This window comes from Chlorocebus sabaeus, chromosome 25 (assembly GCF_047675955.1).
Source record: "Chlorocebus sabaeus isolate Y175 chromosome 25, mChlSab1.0.hap1, whole genome shotgun sequence".
NCBI lineage: Eukaryota > Metazoa > Chordata > Mammalia > Primates > Cercopithecidae > Chlorocebus > Chlorocebus sabaeus.
This window is the reverse complement of record NC_132928.1, coordinates 14404578-14422180: the sequence shown is the minus strand read 5'-3', so window position 1 is coordinate 14422180 and position 17603 is coordinate 14404578. Positions and strand designations below refer to the sequence as shown.

The following is a 17603-nucleotide window of genomic DNA, read 5'->3' as shown; positions in this document are numbered from 1 at the left end:
GGCCATATTTCCCTGTTTCTTTATGTGCCTTGTAACTTTTATGATGGGACCTATGCATGTGAAATAAAGAGTCACCTCTGTGAATCTCTAAGGACTGGATTCATGTGGGGAAATACCTAATCACCAATCAGCCCTAATCAGCCTGCCTAGAGATTCTGTGGGCCTCAAATCTTTTTTGTAGTTGTGCATTCTCTGGACTTGTGCATGTAAGTTACCATGTACAGGGATTTACTCTTTTCTTTTTCAGGGGCTTGTAATCTCTTGCTCTCTCTGGAGCTACCACATGCTGCTCAGCTCGTCTTTGTTCTCAGTGGCTCCCAGACTTCTAGAGCATATTAGGTCCTGTTAATGCTGTTAGTTGGACAAGACAGGCACCAGTCCCTCAAGAAGCCTTTTGGAAAGTCTGCTTGTTGGACATATGTTTCAGTCTTCTCTTTCCGTTCCCCGGGATAAACCCAGTGAGACATGATGTAGAGGTGGAAGACGGTAGTATTGACAATCCTGACCTTGTGCAGGCCTAGGCTAATTTGTTGGTGTCTTAGTTTTGTTTAAAAGTGCTTAAAATTTTTAAAAAATTAAATAGTTAAAAAAAGATTATGGAATAAAGATATAAAGAAAAAATATTTTTATACAGCTGTACAATGTGTTTTTGTTTTAAGCTAAGTGCTAGTACAAGAGTCAAAAAATTAAAAAGTTTATAAAGTGAAAAATTTACAATCAGCTAAGGCCAATTTATTACTGGAGAAAGTTAGTTTTATTTTTAAAATAAATTCAGTGTACCCCAAATGTACAATGATGTCCTAGGCCTTCACTTTCACTCACCACTCACTTACTGGCTCACCCAGAAAAACTTCCTGTCCTGCAAACTCCAGTCATATAAGTGTACCGTTTTTTACTTTTATACCCTATTTTTACTGTATCTATCATGTTTCCATATGCTTAGATACACAAACACTTACCATTGTCTTACAGTTGCCTGAAGTATTCAGTACAGAAACATGCTGTACAGGTTTTTAGCTTAGGAACAACACGCTACATCATATAGCCTAGGTGTGCAGTAGGCTATCGCATCTAGGTTGGTGGAAGTACTCTCTATGGTGTTCACAAAATGATGAAATTGCCTAACAACACCTTTCTCATTATCACATTTCTCACTATCACAAACTTACAGAATACAGTGTAGTCCCGTGTCACTTAATAGATGACTATATTCTGTCAGCTCATGATGGTGATTTCATGTCTACTAAAAAATCAGTAAGCATAGAATATACTACAAATGATTCTTGAGTAGTTAGCATTATACTGGACACATAGGCCGTATGCGACATAAACATATAAGGCAAGGCCTGATGACTATTTAGAATGCATCATACCCATGTGGATAAAATAAAATGTTCACCAACATTCACATTTATGAGTTCGTTCTTTAAAAAATTCATTTATAAATTTATTTATTTTTTTTGCTTAGAGCTTTCAGTGTTTCCACACAGAAATAATATTGTGAATGATAGCTAAGGCTAGGCAACCAAAGCTGTAATACAGCTGAACTATTAATACAAGCCCAAGACCTGAACCTGGCTTGCCAAGTTATGTTATTATTCTTTTGGCATATTTTACTTATTTTGACCAAGTGACCCACTTAGCCTCTTTCTGCCTCAGCTTTTATGAAAGATAAGTATGTATCTGATCCCTCTTAAGTAACACTATATGCATAATGCTCACAAGGTTCTGGTGAAGCCCCTCAGGTCTTGCACTGCTGTTTCAAATAGTTAACTTAAAGGGAAGTAGCTGTCTAGAGGACACCCAACAGATATTATTTATTTTTATTTTTTGAGATAAAGTCTTGTTCTGTTGCCAGGCCGGAGTGCAATGGCATGATCTCGGCTCACTGCAACCTCCTCCTCCCAGGTTCAAGTGATTCTTATGCCTCAGCCTTCTTGTTAGCTGGAATTACAGGTGTGTACCACCACGCCCAGATAATTTTTGTATTTTTAGTAAAGATGGGATTTTCCCATGTTGACCAGGCTCGTCTTGAACTCCTGACCTCAAATGATCTGCCCAACTTGGCCTCCCAAAATGCTGGGACTACAGGCATGTAATTCCAACAGATGTACAGACCCAACAGATATACAGCAAGTGATTAAAAATGAAAGTGTGAGTGAGGTTCAAGTGTATTTAGTCATCTCCTAATGCCTATAACCTTTCCCCACCATGCCTCTTCTGAATCCTCGAGAGACTGCATGTCGCTTTTTTGTGACTTTTTACTCTTCTCTTTCCTTGCTTGGTTTAAAAGTTTTCTGTGTGTTTCACCAACATAAACATATCTTGGACTGTGGGAGTTAGGAGACAGATGAAGTGGAGAGAAGACTCACCAGCCTCATGCTTATGAGAATTTTGAAGCATCTTCCCTTTCATAGGGTGCTGTGCTCTGAAGCATCGTTGAGATTAGTATCCTAGTGTGAATGAAGACGAACAATACAGCATACGTGTGTGACTAATGTAGAAAACACGAGGAAAGGTGCCAAGTTCGTTTTCAGCGCCGATGGTTGTGGTGTGACACACTCATGCCAGCCAAAGAAGTGCCTGAGGGAAGGGTTTAATTGCATTTTTGTGTAATAACTACTGGACAGATGTCAAAGGTTAGCTCCATTATTCCAGTTGGCTCAAAAAGGGCAAGAAATTCTATCAGGTTCTTGTTTCTCAAAATGGATTTCAACCAATTCAGTATTTGCCATAACTGGTGAGTGTATGGGTGTGTAATTGAGAAAGGCGGGGGAACCTTGGAAAAAGCTAAGAAGCTAAGACAGAATGAGTATGAATCACTATGTTTTGGGAAGTTATATATTATTTTTGCTGTCTTGATTTTGTGACATTGAGCCAAGAAATACAAACATATTAAACAATTTTGCAAGACTTCCTTTTCTCTGCATAATGTTAGCAAGTCATTAATAAACTTCCTCTGCAGTATATTAAGAAGTTTTACCTGGAGCCTAAAAGCACAGAAATTTCTTGTAGGCTTATTAATGGCAATGAGTCAACTCACTCAAAGTGAGAAATACACATTTTATGGGGCCTGAAACAGGATCTGTCTATCAGGATATTATTGGAATGTCTTAGTATAGTGCCTTTACTCATGACTAATTTGGTTTGTAGGAAGTTTGATTTATTCAAACACAAATTGTGTTAACTGGTTACTTTGTCAGGGGTGTGTGCGTGCGTGTGTGTGTGTGTGTGTAGTGTGTACAAAGCTTGAGATTTTCAATCCTCACTATGATATTTTAGTTACTATGATTTTTTAGTTTCAATTCTCACTATGATTCTGGAAGAACAGGAAAAAATCCTTTTGTTTTTAAAACTTACATAAAAATATTGCCTTTCTGTGGAAACTTGAATAATTTTCATAACTATTTTCCCTGTGATTACCTTTATATAGGTATAAAACACTTTCTTTTTGTTTAAACTTGTATCCATTATGGAACTATAGGCTTAAGTGCACTGGGAAATCAAATGAACAGAGATTAGTGACATTCTATTGGAAAACAACAACAGATTTTCCAAATTTAGGAACCCTATGGATGTGTGTAATTGACAGAGAAAAACATCCTTTTTCACATTTTAGCCTTTTTCTTCTCATCAGTTTAGAAATTCAGGCCTTAGGAAAATAGTGTGTAAATAAATGTTGGTTAGTGTAGCATGCCTTGGGCAACATGGTACAAAAATACTGTCTCAGGTACTGTCTCCCTGATCTCAGTCTCCTGCCTACTCAAATCCTATTTGAAAGACAACCTCTTTTAAAAGAACTGCCTCAATAAACATCTTACTATCCTAGAACTGTGTCTTCCTTACTACCTAAACAACCTTGATCTTTTTCCCCTCTTCTTGCTTTTTGGTTTCTTTCTGACTTCTTCTACCTCCTTCTCTTTTCATGCTTTCCTTTTTTATTATTATTATTAATCTTTTTTTCCACTCATGCTGAGATGGGGTATAAGGTGGCCCAAAAGATAGACAAAGATTAATAGTCCCATAAAATATTATTCCATACAATAATATGGAATCTAGGAAGACTCATGGAAAAATGCACACCAGGGAAATGCCGCTTCAGTGTGCTTGCCTCACATATGTAATCTGGCTCCTTTAGAGTTGCATAGGGTCTTCATCATGATTTTTTTTTTTCCTATACACCACTGTGCTCATTTCATTGAGACTCAATGAAAGAAAGAATTTCAGTGTTTCCAGTTCAGCCCTTGCCTGATACATAAATCTTCTCTGTAACAAGTCAGCTAATGGTTACTTGCCCTTAGACGTTAGACAAGTTTACTCAATAATAGAGGAATAGTTATGTAAACTATGTTAAATGTAGCTACTCAGTGAGATATTGCAGTCCTTAAAAATGATAGCTCTGAAGACTACAAAATGCCTTGGAACATGCTTATGTTATATGAAAAGACTTTTCAGCAGATTTATTGTTACAACTATTAAAATATGAATATATGCATGTTGCAAAATACTGTTTTAGGAACGGTGACTGATTTTTTACTTTAGTGTTATTTTTCCAAATGTCCAATAATATGTATATTACTTTTATGATTAAAAAAATCTCCCTAAATGGATATGATCAGGAAAGACAACCCAAATACCCAGCAGTATGCTTCATGGTTTCTGGCCCTTCAGTGATATCCGCTCTCAAATCTGTTGTTCCCTGCTTTGAATTTTAAGTTTTTGTTTCTACTAATAGAAAGTAAATTTACACTTTCAAAAGAGCAAGAAAAAAGCTGTACACTTCATTAGTCTGTTTAAAAATAGCTTTGACACTCAGTTGCATAATCCCCAAATAGAAGGAAATATATGAGAAGGTAAGCAAGATATTCACTTTTAGATGTGCTTCCTTAAAGTCTGGTGTGCAGAAACTGCTTTCTGTGGAAAATATCCCTTTTCAGTAATAAGAATTAAATTTTATTTTAAAAAAATCTTCGTGAAATAAATATATTTTGACTCATAGTTTTTCCAACAAAAACAATGGATTAAAATCATTATGGCATATTGTTTCTTACAAAATCTTCCTTACAAAATATACTGGGGGGGAACCTTGAAAATATGCTTATCAGTCGCTAAATATAGTATGATGTAACCCCTATGTTTTGTATAAAATATGCAAAGTACTACTCCATCTTTTTTCTCTAGATGAAATCAGAAATGTATTTTTATAAAAGAAAAAAGATTATTGATGCTAGGTTTTGAAAATCTAATATATGTCAATACTCTATAACATTTCATTTAATTGTGGAATATAACTTTGTGATTTCTGCATTTTATATTTAGGCAGATGCCTGTATTTTTCCTAGAAAAAAATAAAACAAGTACCATGTCCATATTACTACAGAATTTCGGAAAAACTAGTTTCATGTAATGAGTCACAAAATTTGATATCAAATCGTGGATGTATGAATTAACTTCTATAAATTTTAATTATCTTAAATGCTAAATAGTATCTCTGGATTTCTCAGATGTGTGCAAAAATGGAATACAACTTGAATTTCCAATAAGGATTCACCAATCAGTCTATGTTTTCTCAGAATAACATTCTAAGTAATAAAGGGTTTTCCTTTAATAAATACGTATCCTTCACTGCAGAACTGTAAAGAGAGCCTAATTGATTGATTTGCTAGTAACAATGTCCTTCCTGTTCATGGAAATTAGCGTTAATTCTACACTAATAAATATCACACTGCAGTGAAATTTAGTAAGTTATTACACACTTTTGATCAAAACACAAGTACTATTCTTTTGCATGCTCATATTTAATTGCCATTTTGCATGCACCAAATGCTCAGATATTGGCAATTTTATATGCTTCAGCGTAGTGTTAGCATTAACTGAGAACTGCTCATGGAATATTCTTGAAGAGCAATATGCTAGTGTAGTGCGGTTTTCAAGAAGTTGTTTGCTCTCTTGTGTGATTATTAAGGGTCCTAGTGGCACTTGACAGGAATATTATTTCACACAAGGAACCCAATGACATACTTTAGTTTCCAGAATATCATGAAAGGACAAAGAGGTAAAGAAGATGGGTCTGGTATCCTGCTGCTCCTTAGTGGAACCTAATTTGATATGTAAAATGGCCCAAGAAGCAGCCCAATCATTAAGACTGCCACGTGTTACTGATGTTAGAGGAGGAGTGTCTTGTATAAATCACGTCCATAAATAACATAACATTCCAGACATATATGTCCAGTATATTTTAAACTTACTTAGAAAATGGATAATCCAGTGTGGTTCCTCATTGTTTCAGACATGCCAGTCAAGGTTGCCTAGGCTCCACCAGTGTTGTCTGTGAAATTCTGAGCCTGTGAGAGTAAGGGCCATGTTGAGATACTCTCTAGTTTTAATAGCAGGACCATTCAAAACAGTTCACATCATCTGGAATAAGGTAATCATAATGTTGACACATAGTCAGAGGTTAAGAATGAGATGCATGAGGATCCTGTAGACTTTGGCAAAAATACTCACACATGACTGTGTATTATTGATGGGTGATGATTATTTTTGTGGTGCAACTGTAAGTCGTAATGATACCTACCATTATCTTCCCACAAAGTCTTTTGGCAATGAGAGCATCATTTATTATTTTACTTTCCTCATCCCACATTCTTCAAGATTTTAAAAATAATCTTGCTTACATGGGTTGAAATGGTCAGATGCAGTGTTGTGGATGTGCGATTGGATTCCTTCCCTAAAGACTAGTTTCTTCTCAGGGTGGAAACTGGTTTAGCACCCAAAGAAAGGGTCACAAATAAAGATCTATAATTGCAACTACTAGAAATTTGGCAAGACAATACTTGTTACTGTTTGAGGAGCTGTGTAACTGTATATATGTCCATATAATTATAAGCCGATTTTGTCATTGTACAATTTATTGGAAACTATGTCTTTTTTAAAAAGGAGAAAAAGTGGAAACAATCTCAAATATCCAATTGAAATAAGTTGGCATCAAACCAGTTATACATACATCATTGGTATAAACTAATTAGGTGTTAATCCCTTGTACCTGCAGTTCAGAATTTTTTTTATCACTTAAAAGTGTTCAAATTATTACTGTGATTCTACTTTCAGGATGATAGGTGTGACAGCATATTTTAATGGAATCCTGATTATGATGTAACAGAGGAGGAATTTGTTCAAAACATTCTGTGTTGTTTTGATGACCATAAACGTCTCTGTGTAGGAAAAATAAGTAAAATCAGAACTTCTGGTGCTATTTGTATTTTAAGATCCACAATATAGCCGGAAATATAGCTCGGAAAGCAATACATTCTTCAGGCTTTTCCAAAATTGCTAAATTCCCTATATCTTTTTCTTTAATGAAAACATGGCCATTCTAGTACTTTAGAGCACACGAAAAGCTGTTCCTTGGAATTGGACTGACAGAAACATTTTTATGATTGTCAGTCACTTCCTTGAATGCCAAGTCTGTACTAGTCCCATATACTTACAAATAAGTGTGTCTTATCATTGTTTGGTGTTAAAGCTGAATAAAGATCCAAAATGCCAGATGGCATTGAGACATCAGCATTTACAATTCAAGAATCCACAAATTCACAGTAGAACTCTGTGAACTTTGATTCTAAAGCCACCATTGTCATGGAAACCAAGATTTTCCCTAATTATCTTTATCACGTGTATGAGTATAAACCACCTAGAGCTCTATTTCGTAAGTTTAATGCTACACTCTTAAGTGGAACCATGTATTCAACTAATTTTCCTTAGTGTACATCCTATGCTTGTCTATAAACTGAGGAGCAAAATTAAATGTGAATCCAATCAAGATTATCTTTTACTGTTTCTATGGCAGGTTTTTAGTTTGCAAGCCCATTCTTATTCATCAGCACTTCAGGTAATCATATATTAGGATGAAATACGTAGGATTCCACCTTCGCTTATCTTAACCTAAACCATTCAATTTATTCATAAGCTGTCAGCATGACTTGATTGTACAGAAAAGTTGCTTTTAATGAAAAAGTGAAATTGTATTATCTATTCGGTATTTATGTTACTCTAGCCACATAATGTGGCACACCCAGAAACAGCTCTCATGAAGGCATTGGAAAAGTACTCTGATGACCTGAACTGATGTTGAAATTTCAGAGATTCTTAGCTCTACGTCAGTGAGTGGGAAAGGACATCCAATTTCCTGTGGATGTTGACCAAGACACCGCACACAAAAATACAAAATAGACTTACAAGAATCTTCTAGAGAAAAGACCTCATGGTAGACTCATTCTCATAGTGATTTGACATACCCTTAGCTCTATCTCAAACCTCTGTTTCAATAATTACAGCTCTTGTGATAATTATTTACAACCCACATGTTGCCAGACACTACTGTTTCTGATTATAGGTCTGCATTTGCTTCTTTTGAATTTTAATAATTTGTGGACTTTATCCAAGTGTCTGGGTGATGTTGTAATTCATTATTGATGAGAAAAAGAATAAGCTAAAATCATAGTGCTGGTTATGAAGACTATATTAAATCAATTGCTATATCAATAAAATAATTTTAACTAATGGGGGCAGAGTCTGAAGGCTTACCTTATCTTTTCTCATCTACAACACCATGTATGTTTCTTCTTTTCTGTTGCTTCCCCATCACTTAGTACCATTTACAACTGCTAAATATTTTTGAATAAACAAATGTGTTGAAGAAATGTACGTAAAATCTAAAAATATACTTTTGATTCAATTATAATCTGTCTAAATTCCCCTTCCCTGATTTTTACTGGAAATGTTTAGTTCTTCCTGAGAGTTACAAGCCTAGACGCCCTTGTTCCTGTGCCTAATTGTTTTTGTGCACGTGAATCTGTGGCATTTCCATGTATATTAACTGTGAAGCTATTCCCTCCAGAGTAACTAGATAACAGCATGATTATCACAGCAACTCTTTCAGATTTATGAAGCCTTGATACATATTTTTAAGTTACATAGCCTATGAATTCACTAGATTAGAGTATATGAACCAATAACTTTATTTGATTTATGCTAAAATTGAACCATTTTATATTTCTTCACTTATTACCTCTGTTCCATCTCCTATATGTTTATTGCTATCTTAAAATATTTTCCAAATTCTTTTTTAGTTTTTTAAAGTTTTATGTATTTTTTATTTGCTTGTTGTCATATTTTATTTAATTAAATGCCATTTTCTTGCCAATGGCCAATATATTTAATGATTAAACACTTAAACCATTGATGATTTTATGTGACAAAAATAAAGAATCTGCTGTCATTATTCTCATTTAGCTTAGCTCTGGAAAGACTGTTCAGTTCAATAAGAGATGAAAATCAATAATACATAGCTATTGAAAGATGTGGAGACAAAATACCATTATTTCTAAGTGATAAGTTTGCTTACTTTGATTTTCTAGGTAAAAACCGAAATCAAACAAACAAACAACAAGTTCAGGATAGAACAGTCGTTTTCAAAATGTGGTCCTCAAGGACCCCTCAGAGGTTTGTTAAGATCAGAGTTATTTTATTTATTTATTTTTTGAGACGGGGTTTTGCTCTGTCACCCAGGCTAGAGAGCCGTGGCATGATCACAACTCACTGTCCCCTTGACCTCCCAGGCTCAAACGATTCTCCCACCTCAGCCTCCCTAGTACCTGGGATTATGCCACCAGGCCCAGTTAATTTTTGTATTTCTTGTAGAGATGGGATTTCACTGTATTGCCCAGGCTAGTCTCCAACTCCTGAGCTCAAGTAATTCACCTGCCTCATTCTCCCAAAGTGCTGGGATTAAAGGCAGGAACCACCACACTTGGCCAAAGATATTTTCTCTATAGTACTAATATGTTTTTGTCTTTTCAATATAAAAAATACATCATAATGTGTCTCACTTTCTGAGTTTACAATGAAGTCTGCCAGCGGCTATGTGATGTGCTATTCCAACAGATTGAAAGCAGAAACATATTAAAATACATCTGTTTTCTATTAAGCCAGATATTAAAAGAGATTTATAAAATTGTAAAACTGCATCTCTTCTCACTATTTTGTTTTAGAAGACATAATTATTTATTGTAGAAATAGATCACTTAGGTTGACTTTCTTGATATTTTTACATGAACATTTTAAAAACCAGAAATTCAAACCAATACAGGAAATATGAATAGTTATAACCAACACAAACAGAGGATCTTTGACATCTTCATTAATTTTTGAGACTGTAAACTATTTTAAGATAAAAACTTTGAGAATTGCTGGTGCAGAGTATTGGCAATATGTATTTATGTATATATACAACAGCAATAACCAATTATAATTCAAAGTGGAAAAAGTGAAATATTTGGGAATAACCTTATGGATCTATGTGGAATATATAATCAGTATAGTATAGGGGACTCAATAAATAGAGATTCATACCATCTTCCTTGGTATGAAGTTTGAGTATTATAACAGTGTTTACTTTTTAATTTATAGATTTCATCTATTTTCAAACATTTAATGTATGTGAAGTATTTAGCATATTTCCATTAAAATTTCAATGGAAATATGTTAAATAACAAATTTCAATGGAAATATGTTAAATCTATGAAAATAAACATTTTTATAAGATTTAAATTCTAAAGTTTATACAGGAATAACAGAGCAATAACTACAAAAACATTTAAAAGAAAGATAATGAAGGGAGACCTGCCTTATCTAATATTATAGTTACAACACAGAGTCAGATGAATAGAATTAACTAACTCAAACTTCACTGCGTGTTGTGCATATGTGTGTATAGGTATATATTTGTGTGCATTTAATATTAGATAAAGGAGTAATTCATGTTCAGTATTATTCATGATAAGGGTTATGTAAGTGGAAATGTATTTTATCATTTCATTAAAGATAAATGCCATTAATATTAAAAATATTGCTAAGCATTTGTAAATTGTTGGGGGGGGGCAGTTGTAAATTGAAACAACCTTCTAAGATAGCTATTTGCTGCTATACATCCTTTAAAACATTCACAATCTTTTTTTTTGTTTTGTTTTTGTTTTTGTTTTTGTTTTTTTTGACGACAGAGTCTCGCTCTGTCGCCTAGGCTGGAGTGCAAAGCCGCAAACTCGGCTCACTGCAAGCTCCACCTCCCGGGTTCACGCCATTCTCCTGCCTCAGCCTCCCGAGTAGCTGGGAGTACAGGCGCCCGCCATCAAGCCCGGCTAATTTGTTTTGTATTTTTAGTAGAGATGGGGTTTCACCGTGTTAGCCTGGATGGTCTCGATCTCTTGACCTCGTAGTCTGCCTGCCTTGGCCTCCCAAAGTGCTGGGATTACAGGCGTGAGCCACCATGCCCCACCGAAAACATTCATAATCTTTAACGTGGCAAATTTATTCCTAGCAATCTCTTCTAGAGAAATGTTCAGAAATAGGAAAACATTTATACATAAATATGTTCACAACAGCAAATTTTATATTAATTCAAATTTTAGGACAACATATATATCTATATCTTGAGCAATGATTAAATAAATATGGAAATGACAAAAAAAAAAAAAAAACCTGCATGTGGAATAGTATTAACTAAGAGTAGAAAATACAACTATGTAAAAGAGTATATAAAACTACCAGGGGTAGATAATGTAATACATTAAAAGTGGTTATCTCTGGATTCTGCAATTATGGATAGTTTTTATTATCCTCTTTATGCCTTTTTGTATTTTCTTATTTTTTTTTCAAAGATCATATATCACTGCTAAAGTAAATAAAAGCAATGCAATTTAATTAATTTTACACAGAACTATTGACTTTTTAATTCATAGATTAAGACATCAGACATGTTTCATAACAATTCTGAAATGAGATTTTATATTACATTTCAGCTGTGGGTTACCTGTTTTTTTCCATACGCCAGTGACTTCCTCGAGTCGTACCCCATTTTCAGAGTGTACTTATTATCCGTTTGCCAGTGAACTATGTAACCTTAAACCAACCACTTTTCTTCTCTAGGCCTTTAATTTCCTTATCAAATGTTGTTTCTTCCAATTCTATAATTTGAAAATTAAGTAGTAAAGATCTCCAAAGCTATATTTCCAACCGAAACATCATCCCCTGTAATCTGTCTGTCTTCTACTATACATTTTCACCTAACATATTGTCTTACCTTTTGTGCTTCTCCTCCTCCAACCCCCACCTCCCAACATGTGATGATTGAAGAAGGGATTATAATGTCATCTTTCTGTCTTTCTCTTAGTACTACTCAACATTCTTAGCAATAGATCTTAGTGGTCTCTATGTAATATTGCTGACAGATTGTCATGTACAGAGCTTTGGTGATTCTCATTGCCATAGAATTTACTAAACTCTGTAGAAATTCTAAGAGTCTAGATCGACATGGACTGCCTCAAGCTTGAAAGTGAAGTCCTGTTGCCTTTCCTTTTCATCCTTAGCTCTTTTTGATATAGGCTTGGTACAGTTATAGCCAACCCAGACTTGGATCATATATTTAACATTTGAAATGAGCAGCACTTGGGAAATACTTTCTTTCTGATAAAGCGATTATGTATTATTGTAACTATAGTTTACAACCTGCTATTTTTACGCTGTGGTGCTTACTAGAGAACATTGTTATATTTAGTTGTTAATTCAAATAAGTAATTAAATATGTTAATGGATGACAATATGAATGCATGTTGGTACAATATTATAACCTTCATGCCAATCAATTCACTTGATATCACATGTCAGTTTCTTATAACTTAAGTGGTATTACATTCTTCAGTATAAAGTTTTAAGCTATAGTATACATTTTAAATGGAAAAACAAAACCTTAGAGTTGATTCTCTTTGTCAAATAAGTCATTTCTGGGGTGGAAAATATGCTGTTTGATGCCTCTGTGTGATTCATGTGTACTGATAAATTTCTTTTTAAACTTGCAGCAAATAGTGGCAGCAATAAATGCAGGGATTATACCTTTAGGAAACACCTCCAATCAAATCAGTCACTGGGATTTGGGAAGTTCCTTCTTCTTTGCTGGCACTGTTATTACAACCATAGGTAGGAGACAACTTATTTTTGTTTTTTGTTTTGGTACAGTTTGTGAGATAAAATCCATTTGTTTGAATCTTTTGCATAGTTGGTCAAAATGATCTACTTAAGATAGAAAAACTAGATTATAGTAAATTGATTGTGCAAAGGGGGTTTAAAGGTTTAAACAAAGGAATAATGGAAATGAATTTGTTGTTATTTTAGAATACTGAGTTGACTTTAAAATACATGTGAAACAGGAGTAGTGCAGTTCAGTCATTTGACTAATGGTAGTAATGTCAAGAAACAGCTTAAAATGATTATTTCTTTAGACAATTAGTTTTTAATTTTCCTGAATTTTTGATATTTTTTGTGTAGCAGAAAAGGATTTGAATACAATTTTAACATTCTTTTCATGGAAGTTCTTACATGATATCATCTTTTCGAATTTGTAAATTTTAACTCTACATTTTAACAGATTGTGCCTGTTAATATGGTCATTTATGATGATTACTTCAGGACTTGTTTTTTATACATTATATTTTGCTAGTAGCATAAATATATAAAAATTTAACACTGAAATGTGAGGATTATAAAAAGTATGGAAGTTTAGGCCCCTGATGATTTTTTTAAATCGCATTGTTTGTTATAATGTTGAAAGGGTTGCATAATGAACGTGGTCTCTTTTTTCAACTCACCCACACGTGTGCTTGGTATCTTCTAAGGCAGCAGAATGGGTACATGTAGATGTCCTCTCTGCTACTTTGTCATTCAGTGCCCAAAAACTATTCAGGAAACCTAAACACAGATCTCATAGTGAAAGCCATGTTTGTCATTCTGTGAGAATGAGAAAAGCTGCTTGCTAATGGAAAGAGATGCATTTAAAGTGTATTTTTTAAGAAAGAGAAGGAAATGGACTCATAGTTATGAAGGAATTTCGGTGTGAGAAAATATGTTTTAAAAAGGGAGTTCTTTCTTTCCACATACCTTTGGGATAAGTTGAAATCCTGAAAGTTTCAATCTTATTTTTGTGATATCATTCATAAATTATGACATGTATAACGTTTTCATGTCAGCAGATTATATCAAAGTACTAAATAGGAGAACATGGAAAATTTATGGATGAACTCTCACTTAAAAGTTTTTCTACAGGTATTTGTACTGTTCTATCATTATATGAATCCACTGTAGTGCCTCTTTGCACTGGATCACATGCCAGCAAAATACATACATTAGCATGCTGATTTTTTGCCTTTTTTGAGAGGTCAAGAAACTATGTTTACTCTTACATTTCCATCAGCTAGGTCAAAAGTTGCGTGGCTGTGAAAATCTGGAAGAATGGCAACCTTGATTTCTAACCATAATAACAGGTTAAGTTTGGGGCTTAGACATCTTGGCCATTTCTACTATGGAAATAACTATTTATTGTGTAAACTACTTAGAGTCTAGAAGAAAAAAAGCTCACAGACTGAGTGAGAATGGTTTGTTTCTGCCAATGAAAATTCAAAAGTCTAAGTTATAACTCATCATGACCACGACTAAATTATTTTGCAGGAGACTCAGTCATTATACAGACTTACTGTTGCCCTGTATGTTTATAAACAGTCTCATTTTTTGAATCCCCAAATACAGTAAGTTTTGCAGACATACACTTCAACACATGAAAAAATATAAACCATTATTACCAGCCTTACTCCAAATTATAGCCATTAAGCACAGTAGCTGATCATTTAGGCTCTTTAGGTAGCTGCCTGACAGCCCAGATATTCTACTCTTCTATCTCAGGCTTTAGTCTTCAGTGGATTAAATCATTCTGGGTGACCCATATGAGGACTTTTTACTGCATGGTCTTTTACTCTTGTGGTCAACACCATGTCCTCTAATCTTGGACTAGGTTATGGTGGTCTAGGGCAAGAGAAAAAATTTGTCCTCTTTCCTAAGTGTGCATTTGACATCAAAGTCATTATTCCATAAAATTCAAAGTATAATTAACAATATTGCTAATGATAATAATTGTGTGAGCTCTGAAGTGATTTTTAGCAATCATAGAAATTATGACTTTTAGTAATAGCTGCATTACATAAGACATTTTAAAATGACATTAGAAGTTGGGAGAGTTTTGAAAAATAAATTGCAGTGGCTTTTAGAGGGTTCCTGGTACAGGCAGTGCTTCACGGAGCTGAGCTGGCCACAGTTGTCCAAGGATTTTCTGTTCAATTTCATCAATTTTTCTAAGAAGCAAACATAATCCTCACTATTCCTTGGAAATGTGCCCAAGGGGTGTAATACAAAATAAAATATTAAAATTTAAGACCAAATTTTAGAATATCTGTTCGTATATCTAAACACCCTTTCCAAAGTTATACCCTTCCAAATTCTTCACAAATTCTATTCCATAGTTGCACAGACTGAAATCCATTCTTGACCATTCCTTTTCTCTCATATGCCACTTCCGTTCCATATACCAGTCCTGTTGGCTTTGCCTTTATATTAGATTCATGCTTTAACCACTGCTCAGCATTCAAGTTGCCACCATTTTTGTCCAAAGTAGCATCATCGCATGCCAGCAGCGTTGCAGCAACCTTCTGCTCAGAACTCTTCTGTGGTTTCCAACTCAGTCAGAGCAAAAGTCATAGTCCCTTGCCGATTTTTCCTAGTAAAATGCAGGCTCTATGAAGTTAGGGATTTTTAATCATTTGGGTCTTGCTTGCATCTCCAAATGCCTGATACATATTGGGTGCATAATAATTATTTTTGAAACTAAAAACAAATAGGCATTCTATATGGTCTGAACTATGACTTATTGGAAATTACATAACGCCATATTGATACCTGTGAGGCTAAGTTATTAGCCCTTTCAACATATTTCATTGCCAGTTTGTTTGTCTATATATTAATTCAACAAATAATAAAACACTATTGCTCTATTGCTATAAAGATAAAAAATAAATTCCGTGGTTTTAAGTTGTACATAGATCAGTCAGGGAGAAGTGTGGATAAATACACATTTACAATACAGTGTGCCAGGAGTTGTGAGTTAAGAGCATTTAATGGGAATGTATTGATGCAACACTTTACACAGATATTGGGTGGGTAGGTGAGTGAGAAAGAGGTGAGGGACGGTTCCTTTTCCTTAGTAGGCATTGTCCCAGTTGACTGGATAGAATTAGGAATTTGCCAGGTGAAGAAAGTTGGAAAGGGAGGCTTGCAGGCATAGGGAGCTCATGTGGAAAAGACCAGGGGTAAGAGACAGTGTGCTCTGTTTGGCTATTGCCAGTTATCTAGAATGGCTGCTTGGAGTTGACGGGAGTCATCGTCAGAATCATTTTAATCTGTAAGTCAAGGTAAGAAGCTCCTGCTGGATCTGTGCTACTTCTCCTGCTGCCAGGATTACAAAGGAAGTAAGGACATAGTCCCTGCTTGCAGTCTCATTTGGGAGACAACATTTACACATATGAAATGACTGAAGAATAACAAAAATAAGTCTTGGATAATCAAATGTAACATAGAACAGGGGTTTCAGTGCTATGAGAATTGAGAAAAAGCGAAGAACACATGGGCTGGAACTGAAAGTCTTAAGTGGGGAAGTTGGATTTGAACTGTGCCTTGAAGAAAATGTTTCTTTTTTTTTTTTGAGACGGAGTCTTGCTGTGTCTCCCAGACTGGAGTGCAGTGGTGCGATCTCGGCTCACTGCAAGCTCCGCCTCCCCAGTTCACTCCATTCTCCTGCCTCAGCCTCCCGAGTAGCTGGGACTACAGGCGCCCAACACCACGCCCGGCTAATTTTTTGTATTTTTAGTAGAGACAGGGTTTCACCATGTTAGCCAGGATGGTCTCGATCTCCTGATCTCGTGATCCACCCGCCTTGGTCTCCCAAAGTGCTGGGATTACAGGCGTGAGCCACCGCGCCCGGCCGAAGATGTTTTGATTTAGACTGAGGAAGGGGAAAAAGCCTCCCAGTCTGTGGCATGACTAAGCAAAAATCCAAGAAGGGGAATGAGCTGGATTTATTTTGGGGATAGAAAGGTAAGTGTTGGAGTAGACTTGTTTAAAGAAATTGTTTAAAGAAGACTTGTTTAAAGAAGTAGTGGGAAATAATATTGACTGCTTTAGATGGAAAAAATGCATTGAAAATAATCCCGTGTTTGAGGATCTACTGCAATAAGATAGAACCTGGATTTTTAATAAAAGTGAAGTCAAAGTATAGAAGTGACAAGAAGTATTTGTCAGGAAGAGGATTAGCGAATACTGACAGTTTGTCTGAGAGAGCAGTTAGGAGGCATTGCAGTGATCCAGGGAAGGAGGGATGTATTGACTGGGATGATTGGAGTTGGTGTGGAAGGACAGGAGTAAGCATAAAATGTTGGAATAATTGGATACAAGAATCAACAGGCCTTGGTGACTAATAGAATGAAGAGACAGGAGTCAAAATATTGAAAGTGAAATGAATATTTAGGCATCAGGCTTGTAACTCATAGACAGTGCTGGTTGATACTTTTTTGTTTTTGTGAGAAAGGAGTAAAAATATGGCCAAGATTTTATATGTTGTATTATTTTAGGAAGCTTCATTTTAGTCGTTCCTTTCTCCACCTCACCCCCAT

The 17603-nt window shown here is 35.1% G+C and overlaps 1 protein-coding gene across 6 annotated transcripts in view; it reads left to right on the top strand.

Moving 5' to 3' along the window:
• Positions 1-17603, top strand: part of KCNK2 (potassium two pore domain channel subfamily K member 2) — a 229858-nt gene that overhangs the window by 107642 nt on the left and 104613 nt on the right. For all 6 annotated transcript variants that reach the window (XM_007988450.3, XM_073011509.1, XM_007988452.3 and 3 more), the window contains one exon: positions 12915-13032. In XM_007988450.3, coding sequence (XP_007986641.1) covers positions 12915-13032 — 118 coding nt within the window. The remainder of the gene's footprint in view (positions 1-12914; positions 13033-17603) is intronic.